General features: G+C 34.5%; 1 protein-coding gene across 2 annotated transcripts in view; it reads left to right on the top strand.

The window, feature by feature from the left end:
• The first annotated feature begins 7,892 nt into the window (after positions 1-7,892).
• The window catches only part of SLC7A11 (solute carrier family 7 member 11), a 74,626-nt gene continuing 55,965 nt past the window's right edge, over positions 7,893-26,553 (top strand). The window contains exons 1-5 of one of the 2 annotated variants that reach the window (XM_045069780.1): positions 7,893-8,590; positions 9,312-9,395; positions 12,077-12,203; positions 16,072-16,187; positions 23,664-23,789. In XM_045069780.1, the coding sequence (XP_044925715.1) occupies positions 8,314-8,590; positions 9,312-9,395; positions 12,077-12,203; positions 16,072-16,187; positions 23,664-23,789 (730 nt within the window). In that variant the 5' untranslated portion in view covers positions 7,893-8,313. The remainder of the gene's footprint in view (positions 8,591-9,311; positions 9,396-12,076; positions 12,204-16,071; positions 16,188-23,663; positions 23,790-26,553) is intronic. The other variant, XM_004768509.3, reaches the window with a different exon arrangement.

Raw genomic sequence — 26,553 nt, 5'->3', positions numbered from 1 at the left:
TTCTTTGCAATCATTATCTTTCATGATGCTCAAATTATTCCAAGTTTGAACACTAAGAGCTGCTTCAAGAAAGCTTCTCTTCTTGACCAGCTCTACTTATTATTAAGCACATCCTTGATTTATGGAATTGCATTTCTCTCAATATGAGTAAGCTTGAGTGTCTTTTCATATGTATGAAAGCATTTGTATTTTCTTTTCTGTGAAGAATTTATTAATATTCTTTGCTAATTTTCTATTAGTTTTGGTATCTTTTTTCCTATTGATTTGTATAAAGTTGTTAAATTTAAAGAGACTAGATCTTTGGCTGTAACAATATAATATATAATAATATAATATAAAATATTATCCATTTTCATTTTTTACTATGTTTTTTTGCAACATGGATTTTAAAATTTGTATTCTCCTAATATTATGATTTTTTTAATGGCTTCTGGATTTTGTGTCATTTAGATAAACTTTCTCCACTCTTAGATTTTACAGGAATTCTACTATGTTTTGTTATAGGACTTGTGTAATTTCCTTTTTACATTGACACCCTGGATCTATTAGGATTTTATTTCTGTTGTAAGATATGTAGGACTGATTCTTCTTTCATCACTTGATAAAATTCTGAATGTATTTAGGTCAATTCCTGGGTTTTGTATTCTATTCTATAACTCTGTTTTTAAAAATACTGATGTCTCAGAGTTTTAACTACTAAAGAGTTATAATACATCTTGATAGTCTAGAATTCCCTCAATGCTCTTATTTTTCAGGATTAAGAGACAGCATTCTCATATAACTGCACAATCACTTTTTCTAGTTAAATATTTGGCATTTTCAGTTGGATTGTATTCTACTTTCAAATTAATTATAAAAATTGGCAGCTATATATTAGTCTTCCAATCCAAGAGCATAACATACCTTTTCATTTGCTCAAGCTGGTTTTTTAAGTATATGCTTTACCAATTTCCTGTTAATTTCATTTTAGTTTTAAATTCATCATTGTTATTTTAAATGACATAAGTGCTTTCATTATTTCATATAATTGTTTTTATATATAAACACACATATATACAATGTATGAAATTTACTGCTTTTCTGTTCATTTAATTTTATTCATTACCTTATAATACTTTGATTATGGTAGTAATTTTTCATTGCTGTTGTTAAATGTCTTATTTTTTCCAGGTAATTAAAAAATAATGAGAATTTTTGCCTTTATTTTTCATTTTTTTAATGCCTAAGTTCTTTTTCTTATCTAATGAGGTGGCTAGTACCAAATAGATATTAAATGATAACAGTGACAGTAAATTTGTCTTATTCCTAACATTAAGAGGAATGTTTCTACTGTTCCCAAATACCAAAGAGTTTGTGCAAGGCAGTGCATCCCTTTCCAACTGTGTTTTATCCCAGTTCACCTCAGGGGAAAGTCTTAGCAATTGCAATACAATAGCCTGACAGTTGATGTAAGTATTCTACTTGCCTCTAATGTTGGGGTCCTTACTGCTATTTGACAGGTGAGCAGTAAACTACAAATCTCTTTCCTAGAGTTCGGATTCTAGACTACTTTCAATATCAACCATCTTAGATCAGATTCTCCAGACAAATACTGTGAGATGAAGAATCACATACAAGTGATCTACTAAAGAATGTTTTAATGAGTACTGTATGTAAGAACATACAGAAAGCAGGTCAGGGAGGATACATAAAATAAAGATACAATTTCAGATAAAGTCCTGGCCTGTTCCTACAGTAAGAATTTTAAGTCTCTTAAATAACTTCTCTAAGAAAGGAATTATTTAGTTCATGAAAATTTGGTAGGTTTTCATGTAAAACAAATGGGGCCTAACTTTTATTTGTTGTTGTTGTTTGGATTTTTTGAGTCAAGCTTATCTTTGATTATCACTTTAAATTGTTATTCAATTTTTCTTATTTATTCAATGTTTCTATTTCAGTGCCATTTCAAATTCTAATATTTGTTTTCCAGAATATGTCCATTTACACTAGGTTTTCGTATTATTTGCCATATAGTTGTTCATTATAACCCTTTGTTATTTAAAAACTGTCTAGCTCTCCACGGTATTTTCTCTTTTTCATTCCAGATATAATTAACTTCCTAATTTTTCTTTGTTTACTTTTGTCAGACTTTTATCTATATTGGTCTTTACAAATAATTAAAATTTGCTTGTGGGAATAGTTTCTTTCATCTTTTCATTCTTAATTTCTTGATTCCTTGAATTATCTTTCTTTTCTTCTTTAAATATAGTCTTTTTCTCCCAAATTCTGTGTTGGATATTTGGCTTATTTGATCTAAATTTTTCCCATTTTTAATTTTTTAAATTAAAAAAATAATTCCAGCATAGTTAACAAACAGTGTTGCATTAGTTGCAGGTATGCAACAAAGCGATCTAAACATTACCCAGTGCTCATCCTGATAAGTATACTTTTAATCTCTGCACCTATTTCACCTATCTGCCCTTCCACTTCCCCTCTGGTAATCAACAGTTTGTTCTCTATAATTAGGAGTCTGATTTTTAGTTAATCTTTTTTTTTTTAATTTTGTTCATTTGTTTTATTTCTTAAATCCTGCATATGAATGAAATCATGGAGTATTTGTATTTCTTGGGGGGTTTATTTCACTTAGCATTATACCCTCTAGATCTATCCATGTTGTACAAATGGCATAATTCCATTCTTTTTTATGGCTGAATAATATTCTATTATATATATGTATATATGTCTCATATATATATATATATAAACTTGTATATTAATATATCTCTTCTTTATCCATAGACATTTTGGCTGCTTCCATAATTTGGCTATTGGAAATAATGATGCAGTAAACATAGAGGAGCATATATCTTTTTGAATTAGTGTTTTCATATTCTTTCAGCAAGTAATCAGTAGTCGAATTACTAGATCCTTTGGTAATTCTATTTTTAATTTTTAGAGGAACCTCCATATTGTTTCCCACAGTGTTTGCACAAATTTGCACTCCTCCCAACAGTGCTTAAGTGTTTCTTATGTTTGGATTAGTAACTTATAGCTTTGAATGTTTTTCTTTCTTTATTTTTTACTGAGTCTCACAAATTTGAACATATACTTTCTTATTTATTTTTAAGTAATTTGTATATTTTTCTCATGTTTCTTCTTCAATGTAAAGATAAATTGATAATATATTTTTAAATTAAATTAAAATTAAAATTAAATTAAATTACTATAAATTAATGTAAATTTTTTAACAGTTGTTATTTTTAATTTTGTTGCATTGTGATAGAATGTAGTGTTGGTGTTAATTCTTTGGAATGTATTAGAGTTTCCTTTTATCATAGATCTACACAGTTTCTTCTGTGAAAGCTTTATATACACTTTAAAATAATCTGTGTTTTCTATTTGGTGGATAGGAAGTTTTCTATAGAGCTACTATCCTAAGCTTATTAATTATATTCTTCAGATTTTTCTCATGTTTTGCTTAATTAATCTGCTTCATCTGCTTTTGAGAGGCTATTATAAATTTTCAACTGAAATGCTAATTTTTTAAAATCGAATTTTGACATAGATACAAAAAGTACAAAAATGCAAGTGTACAGCCCAGTGAATTATCACAAAGTTGAAAGACTACTGTAATTACTACCAAAGTTGTTGAATAGTACATTACTAGGACCCTGGAACTGCCTTTGTGTCGTTCCAATCACTAGAATCCAGTTATCTCCAAAGACAACTATCAGAGTTTTTACCCTATAGAGTCATTTGCTTGTTTTTTTTATATGTTAATTAAATTATATAGTATTTTATTTTGTATACGTTGTCTAATATTATGTGAGAGTTATCCATATTATTGTACATAGCTGTTGTTCCTTTTTTATTGTCTTGTTGTATTTCACTGAAAAAATACAACAATACATTTGTGTTATTTTTATTATTTGGCATTATAAATAAAGCTACTATGAATATTTTTCATCCATATCTTTTGGCATGTGAATGTCCTGCATTTTTTGGTTTATATTCCTAGAAATGGAATTTATTAGTCAAAGCATATGTGTACATTTAACTTTAGTAGGTTTTATTAGTTGTGCCACACTCTTACTGTTCCAGGTGTTGTCATCTTTCTCATGTGGGCCGCTATGATCATGGGAATTAATACCACATTGTAGTTTTAGTTTTAATTCCCCTAATGACTAATTTGGTTTTGCAGTTTTAAAAAAAAAATTCATTGGCCATTTATCAAGTGTCTGTTCAGATTTTTTGCGGATTTTCTATTAGGTTGCCCATCTTATTCCTATTGATTTATAGGAATTTATTATTTATTCTGGATATGAGATCTTTGCCAGTTGGAAATACTCTCTCTTATTTTATGGTTCACTTTTACAATCTCTCAATCATGTCTTTTGATGAACTGAAATTCTTAATTTTAATATATTACAATATATTTTGTTTTTGTGATTAGTACTTTGTATGTCCCTTTTAAGAAATCTCTTCTTATACCTGTTGAGAACACATTTTATGTTTTTTTTTAGATCAGCACTGTCTATTAGAGATATAATGGGAGCCAGATATTTGTACAACATATATAATTTTATCTATCTATTTATTTGAGAGAGGGAAAGAGAGAGAGGGCATGGGGTGGGAGGGGCAGAGGGAGAGAGAGAAATATTAAGCGGACTCCATGCCTACTGTAGAGCCCAACATGGGGCTCGATTTCATAACTCTGAGACTGTGACCAGAGGTACAATCAAGAGTTGGACGTTTAACAGACTGAGCCACTCAGGTGCCCCATGTACCACATGTATAATTTTGATTTTAAGTAGCCTCTTTAAAAAAATAGGAACAGGTGAAATTAATATGAATGATACAATTATCAACTGAAGTTTTTTCTTTCTCTAAAAATAAAATTTCAAATTCTAGTGACTATTTTACATGTATAGTACATCCCAGTTGGCCTAGCCATGCTTCAGTTGCTGATGATCCCATGTGCTTATAATCCCATGTGCTAATAATCCCATGTGCTAATGAGCATCATAAATCAACCCATTTGATAAGCTTTAATGATACGTCATTTACCTTTAGCTCTACCCATGTCACTGTTTTGTGTGTGTGGTGTGAAGTAGCATATCTAACAAGGAAACTATGTAGCTTCTAGAATTGAAGGAGAATCTTCAGGACCTCGAGCCAACCTGGGTCCCTTTGGAATGAAATCAGGCCTTGATGATTCAGGACTTTAAAAGTGTCTCTCATCTCTGCATACTCTCTTTCGTTTCATGAGGACTTACTCAACATGGCAGGGCACATGGTCACCATTTGTTCTGAGTCACTTTCACTGGTTGAGGAAAGATAAATCTCATTCTGTTTAGTAATGTCCTGGCTCAGGTTACATTTATACCTGGCAGCCAGGAAGAGGATTACTTTTGGCCATTACATGCACATATTTATTTTTATTTTTTTGAGATTTTTTTTCTTAATTTTAATTTATTTGTTAGAGAGAGAGAGAGCGAGCACGGGCAGACAGAGTGGTAGGCAGAGGCAGAGGGAGAAGCAGGCTCCCTGCTGAGCAAGGAGTCCAATGTGGGACTCCCTGGATGCTGGGATCATGGCCTGAGCCAAAGGCAGCCACTTAAACAACTGAGCCACCCAGGCGTCCCTACATGCACATATTTATAATCATGAGACAGAAATTATTACCAGAAAAGGGAACCAACCACAGTATATCACATTTGTTTTTTTCCTAAGATACTTTTAGAGAGCTGGGGGTATCCATTGTGCATAGAAAGCACTAGCTAAATATTTGTGAATAGCACTAATTTGACAGGAATGCTTAAAATGAAGCCTAATTAGGAGGAATATAAATGTACTGGCTTAGGAGTCATTTTTATGATACACACGTATTTGAAGACTATAAATTCTTAGTTTACAAAGTTTAAGACTGTAGATTAGAAGAGTTCGTTAATGTTGATGTTTACTCAACATTTTCCTTAGAACCTGAAATTTCTGCAAATATGTGGGTGGTCGGAAGAGGTATGTTGTGTCTTTGGTGATTATCTGCAGCTTTGCAAAATTTTTGAATATGGCTCTCTTATATGATAGTACAGTCTTTTTGGTCATTAGTCAAACTTCAAGTTTTTCATAATACTACAAAAGAGGACAAAGTTATTTGATATTAAAAGAACATATTTTTCTTCTTTTAGAATTTACCTGACTTCCTGTCTGAGTGGGGTTGTAGTCTCAATTTATTAGTTCAGTCATTTAGCACAAAATTTAAAATCAAAGTGTCATTCCGTGTGAGGTAAAGATAAAAAGTTATTCCCTGGGATTTCTAGTGTTCTAATTTTAACTTATATTTCTTCAGCACTAATCAGTTCTCTTTTGGGGGGAAACAGAAAGCTCACTCCTCACTTGTGTGAGGGGAAAGACAGGTAGGGAGAGGAGAAGTGAAGAAGAATCTTCCCTTAGCTTCCTTTTTTATAGAAGTGTCCACAGATTGAATGAGGGAAACTACCCATTTTTACTTTATGAAAAGTGTAACAGCTGGGAAAAACTTTTTATTTTGGCTGTATAAAAACCCTGACTTGAAATACCCAAAGCAAATTAGACAGGATTTAGGTGTGATAATATACAAAGGAAGTGATAAAGGCTCAATTATTTGGATGGAAGAGCTTGGAGGTGGTAGAATTTTCTCAGGTGCCAAAATAACAGAAATGATTCTGACCTTCTCTGTGCTAACTTTCCTAGTGGCTGTTTCTTTCCTGCACCCTCCTGAACCTCCCACTCACCTCATCTCCACCTCTCTCTCACACTTTTTGTTTGTTATTCCTGTTCAGACATTTAGAAGTGTATTTAATGGTGTTTGTAAATGTAGCTTCAGGGTAATGATAATGTTAAATTCTCACTGAATCCGAAACCGTGTATAACCACAGCCAAAAGGAATCTAGGATTTTTTTTCTTTTTTTTTTTTTTTTTGGTGTTTGTTTTATGGACACTAAATTAGGAAAGTTAGTGGGGTTTAAAATGTTTTGTCTTTCTTACTGTTTTAAGAATTTTAACAGCACATTTTAACATTAACTTACACTTCCAATTCATTTTAAATTTATAATCATGATATAACAAAGTTTATACACTTTAGAAAAAAAAATCATACATATCACATTTTCCAAAACTATTATTCTATGTGTTCCTTTTCAGGTTTTTGCTATATGCATAGTTTTATGTCATTGTAATCATTGCTTAATTTTGAAATTGATTTTTTTGGAAATTCAATGAAACAACATGCAAATGAAGAATGTGTATCTTTGACTTAGTTTTGGGGATCACCTAGAGTTTAGGAGAATCAGAAAATGGCTATTTTCTGGAGTCACTATGATTTTTAAATCTCTTACACTCAGGTGGTGGTTTTAAATATACATTTATTACAGGTAGCAAGAAATCATTTTTATCTTTTTAATGTTGAGTAAGTCTCACAACTGCTCTGTGCACGACAGCAGCTATGCAGAATCATCCTAGCTTCGTAAAAACTAGATTTGACTGTATTACTCAGATACCCTCTCCCCACCAAAAAAAAAAAAAAAAAAACCTCAGCAGGAAATGTTATGAAATCTAAAAACTTTTTGTCACAAACAATGCAGCTTTGGGTTGTGTTCTATTATCAAAGTAGTTGCATGTGATATGTTTCACCCGTAAGTTAAAAAAGAAACTCCTCACAAAGCAGTGATCATTTCCTGTTTCATTTTTCATTTTCTTTTCGCATGAAGAGCTTTTGTCCCTCACTAGGAGTTGCTTTAAATCTCTGAGAAAGTCTGTTCCGAATTTACTACTTCTGGATTGGTTAAGATCCCTTTAAAGTGTGTGCTTTGTTCTCTGAAAAGCTTAGGTCAGTTGAGCAACATGCTGTTTTTTTTTTTTTTTTTTTTTAAAGAGCTGAGTAATGCTGGAGCCTTCTCATGTGGCTGATGCAAACCTGGAGAATTTGCATCATCATTAAGCTGGAATAAGTTGGTGTGACAGGCAGGAGCTTAAATACCAGCCCCTGAGGAAGCTGAGCTGGTCTGTAATCATAGGGCGGTAGCAGCAGCCGCAGCAGCAGAGGTAGTCTGAGGTGGTGGAGGAGCGGGAGCACCATGAACACACAGGTGTTTTCTGAGGAGTAATTAGATAGCTGTGAAGGAGAAAATACACCTTTGAGTTCCTACCTGTGAACACAATAGCGCTGAAAGAGACAGTCTGAAAGCAGAGAGGAAGAGGTTTGGTCAGTCCCACCAAGAGACACAAAGTTGAAAGTTTGGGGTTTTTATTTTTATTTTTTTTTCCTCCATTTCATTTTTCCTGTGTGTCACTACAATGGTCAGAAAGCCTGTCGTGTCCACCATCTCCAGTGGAGGTTACCTGCAGGGGAATGTTAATGGGAAGCTGCCTTCCTTGGGTGGCAAGGAGCTCCCTGGGGAGGAGAAAGTGGTGCTGAAGAAGAAAATCACTTTGCTGAGGGGCATCTCCATCATCATTGGCACCATCATTGGAGCAGGAATCTTCATCTCTCCCAAGGGCGTGCTCCAGAACACGGGCAGCGTGGGCATGTCTCTGATTATCTGGACAGTCTGTGGGGTCCTGTCACTATTTGGTGAGTGCAGCTTCTTCTCCGGGGGGGGGGGGTATGTCTGTGGTGCTGGGCAGTTTACTTTCTGAGAAAGCAAAGAGTCATTTTTAAGGAGTGGATGAATGGCACAGACTACGTCAAACTTTCTGATTTTTGTTTAAGTGTGCGAACTGCCCAAACACAGTGTTCACTGTTGGCAGGACCCTGAATTCCACCACCTTCCTTCCTGCAGCCCGGAGTCCCTTTTCCTGACTAAGACAGACTGTTTCTGACTTCCCTGTGGCGGTGAGAACGAATGCGAACTGATGACCCAGTAAAATCTACCAGGCAGTATGCTTCCTTACGTATGTTTGAGGCGTCTTGGAAGCCGGCACGCTGAATGAAACACCTGTGAAGTGAAACCCAGCGTGGCCTATTTAGACACAGAACTGAGCATTCAGCATTCAGTGTTATCGTGTTTTTATTGCCAAAACAAACCAGGGGTGATGGGGTGCAGTCTTTTTAACTTTTTAACCTCGCGTGCTTGTCAGTTCCTAATGTTTTCTCAACAGTCCTTGCCATGATATAGTGTGTGTTGGCACACAACTTGATTCCTGTGATAGGTGGGAATATTGCAAGGGTCTGAGCATATTTCAATTTTTTTTCAATCTTTCATCTCTCCCTAACATTTGTAAACTTTTAAAGTATGAAGAGTAAAATTGGAATTGGGTGTTAGCTTGCTGTGCTCTGTTTCCTTCATTTATAGTTCACTGGGTCTTCAGGGACATGGATAACCTGTTCACCTGTCTACCTGTCTGCCAAGTCAGTCTGAACAGAACTACTACTAGAAGTATGATGATCAATTTTGCTTCCAAATCTAGATCTCTTTTATTGATTGATGTTAATAGCAAATAATAAATCTCTTTTATGGGGTCGGCAAATTACTAGAAACCTACCTGAGGTAGTTATAGAGGTGACAAAAACTGGTGGATGGTCAAAAATATTTAAGTTTTGCTTACACTGTGCAGTAAATGTCTAAGATATATTTGCTCTTTTGTGGCAACTAGTGTGTTTTAATTCTAAAAGGCTCTACTCTGTAAAGGTATTAACCCAAAGATTTGCCCTAACTCTAGGGCTGAGTCCTATCTCTTGGTCCTATGTGTACCCATCCTTCCATTCTTAAGGCCTTGTCATGTTTTAATTGTTACTTTGGGTGTTCATCTAGAGAACCTAAATATCCATTGTTAGGAAGAAAGTATTTCAAGGAAAACTTGTCAAAACAGAGCCTTAGTATAGAAAGATCTGTAGAAGAATTGTTTTTCAGTTTTTAGAAAGTTTGTGGTATTCTGTGTGGGTCTAGCATGCCCATCAATAGACAAACAGAAACCTAACTCTTGTGCTTTTTAAATGACTTTGTGCACCTTTAACCTTTAATTGTCTACAAATACTTGGTAAATTGAGAATAAATCGATGTCTAATAGGAAAAAACATAACGAATTTCCTGGACTTTTCATACTTCTATACATGCAGCTCCTACTCTGTGATTGGATGTGTGTACAAAATAAAGTTATTCAGGTATAATAAAATGGATTGGTCTGAGGATTGAACTAGTTAAAATGCTATTATGCTATGAAAATATGGTTCTGTGTAAGTATACCAACTCAGATGCTCAGGGGAAAAAAAAAGTTAAAAGGACTCTCTTGGTGACACTTGAGCTGATATTCTTTGGTTACTAATCACAGGGCGCATGCTCCTGGATTAATCTACTTATCTATATTTACATTTTGTCATTTAAATTCCTAGGAATTTTTGACAGGAGTGCCTTTATAACAGGAAGCAAAGTAAACTGTAAGGAAAACAAATCTTTTTCTTAAAACTCTAGAACTCTGGGACTAATAGTAAAGAATCTGTGTATTTGGTTTACAATTTTTTTAAAGCCAGGGACAGTACATGGATCTTTACATCCTGTTCTGCACTTTTTTCATCTGGGTAAAATGGTTATGGAGCTTGGACTTTTCAATGAAAATCTCATTCCTCCAGAACTCTATTTAAATCTAGGGCAACTATCCTGGAGTTTCAGCAAAGCATACACAGGTTAGGTATTGATTCTCTGGCAATAAATTGTGAGGTACTTAAGACTTCCCAATAACATTTTGTATTGGAAGCTTTTTTTGTACAGACTACCAACATGGTTACTAACAGAGTAAATTGCAGGTAGTTACAAATAAACAAGCTATATTAGTGATCCTCAATATCAAACTGTAGATTAGTTACCTTTAAAATCATCTGTACAAATTTTAAAATAATAGATTTCTCTGGATCCCTCTATTGGAGATATGGACTCACTTGGTAGAGAATAGGTGTGGGGCCTTATTCCTTATGTGTATTTAAATAAAAATTTACTTACAGGTGATTCTGATACAGAGCTAAGTTCAAGAATAGGATAAATGATAGTAAGATTCCACTGAATATCCAAATTTTGCTCCTTTTGGACAGTTCTGCCTAAAGCTTTTCTGATCAATAATAATTTCCCACACTTTCAGACTCTGAAGTAGCTCAGCCAAAAATTTTGCTACATTTGAGTACTTTGCAATATGAAGAGAATTTTTTACATAGTATCAAGATGTATTTGTCATTTTCTTGATAGTTAGTTACTCAAATTAATAAGTATATTTCATGAGGTGTCCTCAATGTATCAGGCCCAGTACTGTCTTTGGAGCCCATTATCACATATATACACACAACTCTCTTATGAGGTGAGAACCGAGATTTTCCTTTTACCAAGGAAGAAATATAGTTTTGGGGAGGCTATGTAACTTGCTCAGGTCCATGTAAATTGTATTGATAAATGCTGAAATTGCTAGCTGTTTATAATTAATTTTACCTAATATACGTAAGTTATAGCATCTCTTTTAAGCAGTATGTTATTTCAACAACCCAGAAGTGTGCACTTCAAAAAAGTCCAATAAAACCTTTTCTAGAAATAGAATATGGGAGTCAAAATTCATTTTGTTGATGAACCATATCCTACAAATTAAGTGAGGTCTTGCAAGGCCTAGAGTCTATATTTTTATGAAGAACAAATTAATCTTGTTAATTTTGATGTGCAACAGAAATATCATTAAAAGGATTCTTAATATAATGAGGTCAATTTGAGACACTTCCTTGTCTTGGTGTGAGTTACTTTAAAAATAGGTTAGTGTTACTGGCATCTATCTTCACTTTTCCTCAGATTTGAGATTAAAAATTCTTAATAATATGGTACTATTTTAGAAGTTTATCTTTACCATTGCAAACAAAATTATACTGTTTGAATACAATGAACTCGATCCCAAATATGAGGAAGATACAAAAAGATTTTGGTGGCTTCTAACAATCAAATGACTATTTCTTCTTTTGAAATAAGGATCTCATTCATACCAAATGATGTCACAACATCTCATATAACATAAACATTATTATATAAATTCTACTACTGGATGACTTGGTACTATTTTAACTTTGTACCTTTTTATTATGTACATTTCACAGGAGCCTTGTCCTATGCTGAGTTGGGAACAAGTATAAAGAAATCTGGTGGTCATTATACATACATCCTGGAGGTCTTTGGCCCATTACCAGCTTTTGTACGAGTCTGGGTAGAACTGCTCATAATACGGTAAGAGCATAAATAAGAAAAAAAAATTAAGGAAAAGTAAATCCATTTATTATACCCTTTCTAAATCATCTTAATTATTTTTAACTGATTAGGAATCTGCATGTCATGTGACTATGTTGTAGACATGTCTGTTTCAGGGTTTGAAATGTGTATGAAATACCTCTGTCAATTATTGTGTTTATGCAGTTTTGTCACTGGCAGTAGTTCTCGAACCATGCCAGACTTTTAAGGTAACTAATTTTCTTTAATGTTCAATTATTCTCTGACATTTCTAGAAAATATGTTGACCTGAAAGGATCTGAAGCATGAAAATCTGACTTGATAAATCATACCTTTTGGCTGGCCAGACAAAATTGAATGCTATGCTAATAGTTTTCTTCTTGTAGATTACATCGTTCTTTAACTTCACTGTATCGTGACCAGGAAACTTCTGTGCCTAACAACTTAATGTGTCACTGAGTTTACTACTTTATAAAAAACAAAACAAAACAAAGCTTGAGTGACTCACTTCCTCATGTTAGGCAAATCAGTGAACTATAGTTGCGAAAAAAAATTTTATTGTTGTAAGATACATTCTTCTTTCTAATTATCTTGGCTTAAATTCAAACCAAATAGTGCTAAGTCACTCTGAATAGCAAATTTCTTTTACCTTTGTGGGAAATCTTTGATGTCATCTGAGAAGTGTAGAGTATCATAGTTTCTTAAGGCTGACTGCTACCATAAAATGTGACTTGGACATTCTGATTGCAGAGTTTAACAGAAATAGCTGGAGAAACTTGCTCTTACTGTAAACTTATCAGACATATGCAGCTGAGAGCTCCTGTGAGCTTTTATCCTAACACTTGGGGCAGAAGGGGCAAATGCGGAGCTAATAAGTATCGATTTGACACTAAGCATGATTTTTATAGTCGTAGGTATCTCTTTTCTAACAAAGAGCTTAGAATAGTATTTACTCCTATAAGTCTGTTCTCATTTTAGACAATTCAGCATTATTTTAAACTCATTATAATGGAATAATGATATAGAAGTATTTTTGTCCTTTTCTAAAATCTGGGGTTTGCCAGGGATATATACCTTCAGCTCTTTTTTGATTTATTTGAATACTACTCTTCAAAGGCTAACTTAAATCCTGTCTTTTCCACAGTTCATTTCCTGTTCACCGTAGTTTATATTTCTTTTCTCTCTTAATTCTTCTGAAAAAATGCAGTGTCTCCTTCTTTGACATTCAGCATATCTTGTATTCTTACTTAGTATTTCCAGGTGTCTATGTTCTGTTTCTCCCATCAGAACTGCAGGTATTTGAAGTACATAAAACCAACTCACACTTTTTGAAACCATTATACTTCTTAATCAGTGTCTTGAGTATCACAGTAAATTCTTTTTGAGTGGCAATATTAAATTATTTTCAAGTAATTTAGTTCTTTTTGACCAAAAGTTTAAGTTTCAATATTTTGAATACAACATTCTCAGTATTCAAATGAGGACACTACTTATTCTGAGCACTGGCCTATCAGGATGGTGGGCTTTGTCGCCTGATATAGCTGCACTTGAATTCCTCTTCAGCTATGTATTTGTTGCATGGCTTTGGCTCATTGCTTAGCATCATAATGAACACAATCTCTCTGTTCACAGTAGTACAGATACAGTGCTCATTCACTTATTTATTCATTCCTTAAACAGCTACTGAGTTTGCTTAGTGGTATGTTAAAGAGATCTTAAAGTGGAATGAACCACAATTCCTGTTCCCAAGTAGCACATAATTAAACCTTAGTTTAACTGCAAAAGATCTGCTTCTGGTGTGTGTGTGTGTGTGTGTGTACTGACAGAGGAAATAACCTAGATATATTCTAGAAGCTTATTATGAAGGGTTCATCTATTGCTTTGTAATAAGGGACTCACAGTGCTTGGTTGGTCTTCCAAATAAGCAGAATAATGAATGTCTTGAGGATTGACAAGATGCCTAGGTACTTTAATATTTCTCATCTGTTGACAGCACCCATGGTGTCTAAATACTTAAAATGATGATTCAGACTTTCCAGGAATAACCTGTAGAACATAGATTTCAAGAAAAAAAAAATCATACATCAGTACATAGCAGAGGTCATTAGATTGAACTTAAGCATTAACCACATATTTAAATATTTATTGGTTTTCTACTTAGGATAGATACTGTACTAAACACTGGGAATAAAACAGTGATTAAAATGGACAGAATCTTAGAGGCGCCTGGGTGGCTCAGTCGTTAAGCATCTGTCTTCAGCTCCGGTCATGATCCTGGGGTCCTGGGATCGAGTCCCATGTTGGGCTCCTTGCTTGGCTGGAAGCTTGCTTCTCAGTCTCCCACTTCCCCCTGTTTGTGATCCCTCTCCCACAGTGTCTCTCTCTGTCAAATAAATAAATAAAGGCTTAAAAAAAAAAAAAGATGGACAGAGTCTGGAATTCATTTAGCTCAGGGTCACATGAGGGAAATAGTTATCAATCAAGAATCACATACTGAGGATAAAGTTGCTACTGTGATCAGGACCATGAAAGGGAAACCATGAGACTCGGTAAGAGGGTGTACTCATGGAACTCTCACCCAATCGGAAGATTAAAGGAACTTCCTTGAACATAAAAAGATTGAACAAAGATATGAGGTATAAAAAAATTGTCAATAAGTCGCAGGGGCTCCTGGCAAAGAGTATTCAGCTCCTTCTAGTGGGAAGAAGCAAACCAAGAGGAAGGGAAAGCTTAGACCAGATGGAGCCGTAACTAAAGGATTTTGCATATCCTGAGCATGTTTTGAAAGCACTAAAATGATGTGATCAGATTTTAATTTATACATTAAAAATTTGCAAATGATGAAGAATAAGAAAAATCATCTTTTGAGGGTGGAAGAGGAGAGGGTCTTTAGGAAAAAAAGAAAATCAAAAAATATATGGTGCTGTCTAGTACAAGCAGGCTGACCTTGGAACATAATGGTGGTTGGTTTTTCTGACAATCTAGGGATTGAGCATGGGTGCTGAGTAACTATGAGAAGAGAAGCTGAAAGTGAAGATTGGTATGAGAAATTAGATAATTCCATGAATTTACCTGTGTATCTAAAGAGCATGCATTCTTATAGAAGTGAATGTAAAGGCACATGCAATTTTCTCTTAGAAATATTTGAAGAATTAAAGTAGAGTGGTTTGTTACCTCTTTTATTATAGACCTGAACTTATTTAATTTTCTTATCTCTGGGTATTTATTCAGTTGTGTAAAATCATAACAGCATTTCTATTTTTTAACTTATACTTTGCATCTGAATATTTCTATGAAATTAAGAATAATCACTTGGCTCTTCAAGTTTTTGTACTGGAAAAAATAGGAAGAATACAATGTCAAGATCAAAAGCATATATTTTCAATGAGCACTTATGAATAATAATTTCTGAAGTTGGGTTTTGTATTCATTCTCCTGACCATGCTCCATTCATTAGCACTGTACCCTTACCCCATTTGTGCTTGCGGCTGGAGTTTAGTTGTTGACTTATTGAGAGGACTGCTTCTTGTAAAGCCCAGCTCCATCAGGATCTCAAATAATAAACTAGATTTTTAAGGGGGAAAAAAAGTCAGATCTAGGAAAGCAGGGACAAAATTGATAGGACCAAGTCTTGCTTTCATGCATTTGAGAAGTTTAAACTAACCACCAATGTTATAGGCCATATTTTACTTGGAATGTCTGTGACAACCTAATCAAATACAAAGTTTGGAAAATTACAGGATTTTATATTTAACATGTTCTTTATGTTGAATAACATTACCTCAAGATAGAAAAAGTTTAATGAGGATGCTATTTGTTTTTTCCTTTGTTAACCTATTTTTTTGTTTGTTTGTTTGTTTTTTCCCAGCCCGGCAGCCACTGCTGTGATTTCTCTGGCCTTTGGACGCTACATTCTGGAACCCTTTTTTATTCAATGTGAAATTCCTGAACTTGCAATCAAGCTCATTACAGCTGTGGGCATAAGTGAGTATCATTGATATAAATAAGGAAAGGAGAAAAAAAAGCACAAGTGATTAATGACAAAGTTTCTGTAAACTTTTTGCATGATGGGACTGCTCTCCACATCCTGCTCCTTTGGCTTCAGTTCCTTGACAAATTCATGTTGGAAAATAAAGAAAAAAAATAAGTATTCAGAGTGATCCCTGGTATTACATTACATGCTAGTTTTGCAATGGATCAATAGATATGATGGGTAACCTTCTGAGATGGTCAAACAAAAACCACCTTATTCGTAGAAATTTAAAGATGAAAACCCAACGATTTTATGGATTTTTGAATTCGAAATTTATCCTTCCTCACTGATAATATGTTGAATGATAACTCTCTTATCTTCCTGGAGTGCTGTTCATGTGTAGGTTGTGTATGTTGTATTTGTGCATTTTATAGTGTTAGCAGACTGTCACCCTCAGTGTTGTAGTTTTAGCTGTCCATTGATGGTCATGATAAAATTCTACTTTTAATATGTGATTATTAGTACCACTTCTTAGATTAGGTCTCCAGATTGGGAATTTATTCATTTTTATCAATGTGCCCAAATATTAGGCAATTTTTGAAAGAAATAAAAGAGGAAAATACATAGCATTACATAAGTGATATGAAGCCACGCCTTTCAATATTATGGGAAACAATAAATTAAGACCAGGTGCTAATTAAATCAGTTTTAAGAATCAGTATGGTCATTTTTGAATAAGAACTATCTGGAAATAGTAAACAACACAAGAATAACTGAATTGGGTACTCTTGAAGAAAATTTCAGTTATGCATGGCTAAAGTGTTTCAGTAGAACAATGAAGAGAACAATGCGCATTTGCCAGTAGAGAGGTGAGTGTTTTGTTTACAGGAAAGAGTTAATTACATATAAAAATATCTTATGTGTAGATACATATGTTTTTGAAATTAGGCTCATTCTGGATTTGCTACTTTATCCACTAAACATGCACACACTATTATTCTGTGAAATCTTTGAAGAAAGACAAAGAAAAATACTCGAGATAGACCTTTCTGAGTTCTGGAGAGGTAATGGCAAGCTTAGCTCATCATGCCCTTAACATACACTACGGATGTGAGACTCAAGGACAATTCGTTGAACCATTCCACACCTCAGTATTCTTACCTGTAAATCCACCGGAGTCTTCATAGGGTGTTTTGTGAGGATTAAATGATATTAACCAAGACAGCATATGTATAGTGGTTTGGGTAATGCCTGCAATTTCTTAAGAACAAATTGCAAAATGGTAACTATTGATACTCTTGTGAGAAAACACCATTGGCAGTTCCATAAGACCAAGGGCCCTTTCACTGCTGTATTTCTAGCCCTTCACATGGCTCTGTGTGTGGTACTTGTGTTTAATAAATATTTGTTGACTGACTGATTCTATGAGAAGAGGTCGAAGAATTTTTCTTTAACAGAAAAATCTACTTGTTAAACCTGGAGGATTACATATCTTCAGTTTTCTCAGGCAGTAGGACAATGGTGGTAAATTAAACAGAATTTGTTCAATGTAATCTTCGGATCTAATACCATGAGCTTTTGTAGGATGAACTGTCTTAGCATAGTAGTTACAGCTTTGGCTTTGAAGGCAAACAGGCTGGAATTGAAATTTATTTGTGACAGTTTCTTAGTTTTGTGACTTGGAGCTAAATATTAAAACTTCTTAAGCATTACTTTTATTTATTGGTAAAATATCTGTGAAAAGATAATCTGTCTTAGATGACTGCAGAAAGATGAAATTATGTCAGATTTTTAAGGCCTTTTGCAAAATGCCTTATCTGTATAAAGTTCTTGATAAATCTGGTCTCCCACTTGGACTAACAGTCATTATTATAACCATTATATTCTTGTCCCTCAAATCACTGAGGCAGAATCATACCATGATCATTATATTTGAAAAGAAGATAGAGATAATGTTTTTGGGAGGTTTGTATATTTACAATAGAAGTTTTAAAAACTATATCTATTTTAGGCACAATGTATTTATGTATTTATCAACTTAAATAAAAGAATTAGCAAAGTTTCAGTAGATTTTATGTAAACATTTACAAGTCTGCAAATATTACCTAATTTGGACTTCAAATGAGACAGATAGTCATGACATACTACTACATGAAAGAGTCTGGATGATTCTTTTTGTTTATCCCAGTGCTATTAACTTTTTGAAGGGAAAATTTGTATTTTGGAGGAGAAAATGGAAACTGTTCAAAGCAAAATTTTAGTGCAATTATAGGTGAGGCTAACTAAGCAAGTTGTGGTCTACCAAACTCTTGTAGTAGAGATTCGTGATGGAAGAGTTCACAAAGCCTGAGTAAATCTTGAATGAACCTGAACATTTTCTTCATTTTTGCCATTATTATAACATTAGCTTATATATTTTAATGTTCTCTAAGTCTGCAAGCTTGAGATGCTGAGGAAATATATTTCTAAAATTAGAAGCACTGAAAGGGAAAACAAGGAATTGGTATGACCCAGTGGTAGGTAATGTAAGTCAGTGGCCTCACTGGGAGAGTGAGACCTTCTATAAGAAGAATTTAGCTTTAATGGAGCAACAGGGTGGATATGGAGATGGAGAAGGAGAAATTTACCTGGGGCAAATCTCTCCTATTCTGTATTCCTGAAAGTGAGTATCAGTGATTTTCTGCCTGTGAAGGATGGAAGGTTAGTCAGGTATGGAAACAGAGTTTAATTTCCTGGATTGCTTCCTTGTATTTCTTAGGGGAAGAAAGGTTTTGTGGTAGTTTGCAATCTCTAGTTCAAGTGTAGAAGAAGTGTAAACCTGAAGGATCTTGTTAGAATCAAGTCACAGGAAAAAAAGGGGATTTCAGGTTTTGTGAAATGTTAACCAGCCATTTGAGAAATGATAGTGGGGTAGGAGTGGGTAGTTACTAAATACTCATTTATCTGCCCTTTGTTGAAAGTACTCGAAAGTACTCTGTCAGTTTAATAAGGATGGAAAGTTTTTGCTTATCTGAACTCCTATCCATTTGGGTAAAGATGTCAGGCACAGGGAAGTCTAGCTGGGACATCTTATACATTCACATAAGGTGCTCTCCTCTAGCCCAGTCTGAACCTCACACCCGTGCAACACCAGCAAGTTTCCCTGCCCATGGAGCTTTGGCAAGCACTGAAGGATGTTCGATATGTAAAATGATATCCAATCTTTTGTTCTGGTCTCCTAAAACTCTTCCCTATATAATATACACTTGAATGGCAAAATATTATAACGAAAATACTTTCTTTAAAATATGAAATCTCATCCCAGATCCATTCCTAACCGTCTCTGAGCACCATTTCCTTCCTCACTGACTGTGGGTATAGGTGAGTAAAGAGCTCCACCCTGCTTCTCACGCCTGGCGGGAATAATTAGAAGAAGCAAAGAAAAGAACACTTGAGGCTGCATTATAAAAAATTCTATATCACTGTACTTGCTTTTTCCATACCATTTTCCTGGCATCATTGAATTACATGAAAGAAAATGAAGGATCCGTTCTGGGCCAGCATTTCAAATACAGCATGTGGAGTGGTTTTGCTTAAATATTCTGAAGTCTGGCTCTACCCACCCCTTTTCTACCATACCTAGGTAGGTATACTTGGTATTGAAATATATAAGCACTGAAAATCAATAACCATGTCCTTCAGGAGGATGACAAATAAAATGTAGGATCAAAGTATCTTGAAATCCTAGCCAAGATAATCATGTATCTTAGCAGAGAGGCAGGGCCACTAGGAGTTTGAAGGAACGAGGTATACTAGTGAGATCATGTGTGTCTTTTGAGCTACTTCCTTATTGTTACTTGTGAGCTTGGAATAAAAGTGTGGACTCTGATATCAGTTTACCTAGGCTCCAGTCCTATCTTTATGCTTACCTGTGTGAATGTAAGCCTGTTAAATACTAACCCAAGTTTCAGCTGCCCATCTGGAAGCTAAAGCCAATGATGGTGTCCCCATCATAGGGAGATGAGGACTAGATAACATTTTCCATGTAAAGTCCTTATACAATGCCTGCCATATAATAACAGTTTACAATTATGTAATGCTTACCAATTTTATTTTTAATATCAAGATCCTCGATATAGACTGTCTGTCCTTTATAAAGATGTTTATGGCTAGAGGTGTTTATCTTCTCTGAGATCAATACATCCAGGAAATGACTGCTAACAAAGAGAAAGGTAACCCAGGCAGCTGTTATAAAAAAACCATGGAATTATCACTTTAACCCACCACATGGCTTACCTATGGTATCCATATATTTTGTCAATTTAGCATGAAGGAGTCAGAAGTAAGAAGCCAGAGAGAACCTGAATCTGGGAGAAAAACCCATATATTCAGGCTCAGTAATCTTACTCAACAAATCCAAAGACAGACTTGAATTATAGAAGTACAAAAGGAAACACTTGCCAGTCCAGTCCTTCACATTTCCTTAAAGATCCTCTTCAGAAACAGCTCTCTTCCAATATGTATTTCTTGTCTCCAGTATTTATACATATAGCTTTTATGGCTGGGTTTCAGTCTTAGAAAACTGCACTATAAATAAGTAATTAAAAATTATATCTCCCTGTATTTTTATTCTGGTAAGAAAAAAGAGGCCAAAATTAATATAAATATAGTTTCTAATGTGTGAATTTTGCATTTATTATTCAAAGGAAGTAAAGCTAGGGGGGACCACAGAACTTACTCAAATTTCTTTTATTACAATGTGGGTAGATAATCTATAAAAAACAAAATAGATAGTATTCGTTGCAGAAACCCAGAAAGCTCTTGCATTTTGTGAATCCCAACGCCCCTTTTCAATATTGTTGGATAAGCGACATATGTAGACTTAAGTTTCTGTGTAAAGACACATGATGAAACAGCATTTCTAGTCACTTGAGGACCTTCATGGTCCCCCTGTACTGGCTGCCTTGTTACTTGTTAAGCCATGTACTTTAGGGTCATAGAGGTACATCGCAGCTGGAATTGGGTGTACCAAATAATTAGCATTCCACTCATTATTAAGTGTCCACCTTCACTTCCTCCTAACTTTCCTCCCTCCCCTCCCTCCCCTCTCCTCGCCTCTCTATTCCTTTCCATTCCTTTTTCCCCTTTCCTTTCCTGTCCTTTCCTTTCCTTTCCTTTCTCGCTTTCTCTTTCCTTTGTCCTTTTTTTCTCTCTATACAACAGCTCTTTTCTATAGTGAAGTACTTTCAGAAATAGTGTTTTAGGTTTTAGGAGCTCTATTTAAAAGGAAACAGTGCTCTTTTGTTGGTGGTGGGAACATGAGTCCAATTTTTTTCAGGCCAATGCTGCATCTCCTTAACTAAAAAAAATAATGCTTTCATATGATGACTCATTTATCACAGAGTCATTTGCATAGAAAAAAGAAAAAAAAAAAAGAATAACTGGATGATGAAGTGGGGAGCAGGGTTGCATTAAATTATTTTCAGCACGTAAGTGTTTTATGTTGGAGAAAGAAAAGTAATTTTATTTTTTATCCTTCTTCTGATAAAGTAAAGCACTCTGCCATTAACAATAGACCTGTCTTTCTTTATGTGTTTAGCTTCAAACATAGGTAAAATATTTCTGTTAGCCTTCCATGGAGATCATTTGAGGTTCCAGCCTTTCTGATCATTCTCATCATTACTTCTTTGCAACACTTCATCATTAGTAAACCCTTATTTAACTTTATATGAGATCCTCTGATTTCTTATTTTCCCATCCTTGAATTTTTCAAAAGTTAAAGTTGTTTTACTGATTTTCACTTAAAATGCTGCATGTTCATTATAAAAATTATTAAATACAGAAAGAATAAATAAAAATAAAACAAAATGCAACATTCGGTCATCTATAGATACCTTCTGTTAGTGTTTTGGTAAAGACTCTTTCAGATTTCTTTTCTTTCATTTCTCTCTGTCTTTGCGTCCTTTATCTCTCTCTCTCTGTCCATCCATCCATCCATCCATTCATCCTTCTCTCTGTAACTTGCTATACTGATCAGTAATATATCATGAACATCCTTTCATGCAATACATATCTAGCAGCACCATGATTTTTAAATGGCTGCATAATAAATCATTAAAAGCCTTCCTTTAGGGCCCGAGGTTATTTTAAAATTTTTGCCATTACTGTATATGTTATGTGTTGGTAACATTTGCACTGATTCTAAAGTTCTGAAATGAGCTAGTGATTGTATAAGCCAATGGAGACTATGAAGATAATCGATGACTGTATAATAGGAAAACTTCCTATTGCACCTGGAATTATAAAAGTCTTGTGTGTTATTTTGTCCCCTGAGAAATATGTTCATACATTTGTGTTATTTGTTTAAGAGGGATACACCTTTTAAAAAAATAAAGCTTATAGATGATAACTGCAAACATCAGGTAGTTTGCAGGAAGTAGCTTTGGCAGGGGTGGGAGAGCTAACAATGAATATAAACTTCTGGAAAGAGCATTAAGTTGAAACCTGTGGTCTAGAAGAACCTCTGGAAGTCATTCCAGCTGAGTATAGAAGTCTGGTCTTAGAATATCATCATTCATTTCATGCCTTCGTAGCTGAAAGACAGTTTATTTTTAAGCTGAAGATCCAACTCATTCATTCATTCAACAAAATTGTGTTGATTATCTTCTTGGGCCAAGCATGGAGATGGACACTAGCAATACAGAGATAGAAAATGCTTGTTCTATCCTCTGGGTTATCATGGGTGACTATGTGGGGAAAGTGGATAGTTGAATGTTACTCCGGAAACTGTAGATGGCATCATTTAGAAAGTCTGCTGGCTTCACACTCAAGGGGTGTCCTAGTCCGGGAACACTTTAGGACTCATTACCTATAACTCTTTTTGTCTAAGTCCCTAAACACATCTTGGAAGCCTATATTTTTTAGGGTAGGTTGAAAGTCTCTCCTTCATGTGCTGATTGGAAGGTGGAGTGGAAAACCAGAGTGCTCACTAGGGCTAGTTCTGAGAGTAGAGAATAAGGTCCTAACCAAATTCTTGACATCTTTCTTGAGTCTCTCCATTCCTTTCCATTCTGGCAGGTGCATATGTGTAACATCATTACAGTAGGAAAGAGTTACCTGACTTACCAAGCTGCAGAGTCATGTTCAGCAATTTGATTGCATATTATGATGACTTCAGGATTTGGTTAGAAGATATTTTTATATGACTTCTAGGAAACTATAGTATATGCCCACTCTTATTGACATATACAAAGACCAAGAAATGAAATTTTACTGTCTGATAGTTTTGTCCAAGCTTCTCAAACTTCAATGTGCATTAAAAATCACCTAGACATCTTGTTGAAAAGTATCTATTAGGTCTAGGGCAGTGCCTGAAATTCTGCATTCCAGAATGCCCCCAGGTAATGCCAACTTTGCTGGTTAATGGGTGGCATGTGAATAGCAAGGACTTAAGATGTCTTCATGCCAATGAGAATTCACCTTCTGTACCTTCATCTGTTTGTTTGCAGCTGTAGTGATGGTCCTAAACAGCATGAGTGTCAGCTGGAGTGCCCGGATTCAGATTTTCCTAACCTTTTGCAAGCTCACAGCAATTCTGATAATTATAGTCCCTGGAGTTATGCAGCTAATTAAAGGTATGGACTGGAAAGTAAATGCTTTTTAAAACACGTATCTGCTTTTGATCTTTCCTAGCACTAACTTTCACTTGTACTAGCAGAATCTCTTAATTAGTCTCTGTTTGTGGAACTTAGACTCTATACTGTCATCTAATTGATTTGAAAGACTGCCGCATTGGGGGTGCATTGGTATTTACAGCTGAATGGCAACAAGAGAATTAAGACTGGGCCAAGCAACAAAATAAGGCATCAGTGAATTCTCTCCAAATGCATGCTTTGGAGTGAAAACTCCAAGTGGAAAAACAAATCTGCCATTAGTTTTAATGACAGATAACCATATCCCCTTGTATTTACTTTAAAATCATTCACTAGTAGTAATAAAGACTAAAGAAAAAAGGATAACTGGAAAATAAGATAGCCAAAAATTCTTTTACTCTATAGCTATTGTAACTTTTACCTTGAGAATAGTCTTGAATGAAGGAGAGGCAGATACGGGAGTAACATTCCTAAAAATCAAATATCTGACCAAAAAAAACCTTGTAAAAACTTAATTTTTATTGTTACATTATTTTTATTTCTTTTCTTTTTTTTTTCATTTTATTTTATTTTCAGTGTTCCAAAATTCATTGTTTATGCACCACACCCAGTGCTCCATGTAATACATGCCCTCCTTAATACCCACCACCAGGCTCACCCAATCTCCCATTCCCCTCCCCTCCAAAACCCTAGGTTTGTTTCTCAGAGTCCACAGTCTCTCATGGTTTGTCTCCCAGTCTGATTTCCCCCAACTCAGTTCTCCTCCTCATCTCCCAATATCCTCTGTGTTATTCCTTATGTTCCTCAAGTAAGTGAAACTATATGATAATTAACTCTCTCTGCTAGACTTATTTTACTCAGCATAATCTCTTCCATTCCCATCTATGCTGATACAAAAGTTGGGTATTCATCCTTTATGATGGAGGCATAATACTCCGTTGTATATATGGACCATATCTTCTTTATCCATTCGTCCATTGAAGGGCATCTTGGTTACATTATTTTTAAAGTAAAATATGCATTTCTATGGGAAATGTAATATCATCTTGGGAGAGTATTTGTAGAGTTGAAATAGGAAAAGATGAGATGGTTGAGCAGGTGATGTTATTTAGAGTTATAGGGAAGAAGGAACATGTGATTGCTTGGATTCAGTGGAAGTTGTTGGAAGAATAGGAGGTCCAGGTGAATTGATTAGTTAACAATGGGTTTGATAGTAGGAATTAAAAAAGTGAGATGAAATTATGAAAGAGTGACATATAACTTGGGCATGTTAAGTATGTAATGTTTACATTGATATGATCTGTTCCAGGAAAGGGAATTTAGGGAGAAATTTTGTGAAGTTGCAGGAGAAAAATTACACAAGACAAAAGGAAACACCAAAATTTAGCAAAATCATGGCTGATGATAGAGACATCAAACAATAACACTGAAAGAGCTGTCATTCTGCAGTTAGGGAAAGGGAGCAGCTATGGTCCATTTACTAATGGAAGATCTTAGAACTCTCTGGGCTAAATGGTCGTATCAAATCCAGCAACTTCAGCCAACTCAGAGTAAACACAATAAAGATTTTAATGCTATGGCTTACACTAAAGAGAATATGTGAGCTTGCTCTTCTAATTCACATTGGCTGCCACAGAGCTGGCCTGCTCATTTTATCTGATCCCTTAGAAATGTAGAGAACATTATTAGTGCTTCCTTTTTATGGGCTAACTCTTTAGTCTTTTCTTCCATTTTTGTAAGGCATTTTTTCCATTTTTAGAAAATACAGAGATCCTGACTCATTGACCCTACTTAAGTTCTAGTTTAGGTTCCAAAAGATGATATAGTATCCTTTAAAGCTAAGATTTTTTTTTTTTTTTTTTTTTTGGTCTAATGTAAGACTGTAGTCATTTTTTTACCACCTATTTATATATGAATGTGAGATGAGGTGAGGTTTCCCAAATGTTATTTTATTGCAAATTCCTTAAGAACAGAGATTATAATGTATCTTTTGGATCTTTTTCAACACTAAAAATAGAATGATCCTTTAATTAATACTTACGATACCTATCAGTGTTTAATGTGAACAGGCTTCCTTTTATAGCCCACCTAACAGGGAACAGCTGTAAGAATATTACTACATTTAAAGTAAAATTTTAATATTTTGGGGAATATTCTTAGCAATCATATTTACTCTATTAATACAAAATGTTGATTTTTCTTTCTGTCTAACTCAATCACAAATTACTCACATTAATTTGTAACTCTAGGAAGAGAAAAACTTTACTAATACAGAGAGTACATTTATTTCCACTCTAATCAGATCCTGAAAACAGTTGTATGTTCTGCATTTACTTATGAGGACTTGTTAAAAACTTTCCTTTGAATATTATTACTCTCATATTTTTGAGAGTAATAATCATCCAAAATATTCCTGAAGTCTAGAAAAGCCTCTCTTCTGTAATACTCTCAAAATGACATTTTTTTTTAGGATTTATGCTTTAGGACCTGATCTTTAATAAAGTTTGGTTTTTCTTATTGCTTATTCAGTACTCTACTCTTAGAATATTATCTCTTTAGGCCAAGGAGACCATATGTCATGATAAAAGAATATTCAACAGATGTTTTTATCTGAGCTCCAGTATTTATATTTCCCCTGTATGAGGATACAGAGATGTTTTAGTAAAATAGGCATTTTTTAATTCACTGTGTCATTTTTCTTAAATGAACTATACTTTGGAATTGGATACTTTGAGGCAAAGTTATT

This window comes from Mustela putorius, unplaced genomic scaffold, assembly GCF_011764305.1.
Source record: "Mustela putorius furo isolate JIRA1106 unplaced genomic scaffold, ASM1176430v1.1 tig00000083_pilon_pilon_pilon, whole genome shotgun sequence".
NCBI lineage: Eukaryota > Metazoa > Chordata > Mammalia > Carnivora > Mustelidae > Mustela > Mustela putorius.
Note: the sequence above shows the minus strand (reverse complement) of the source record. Positions and strands in the feature narration are given on the sequence as shown.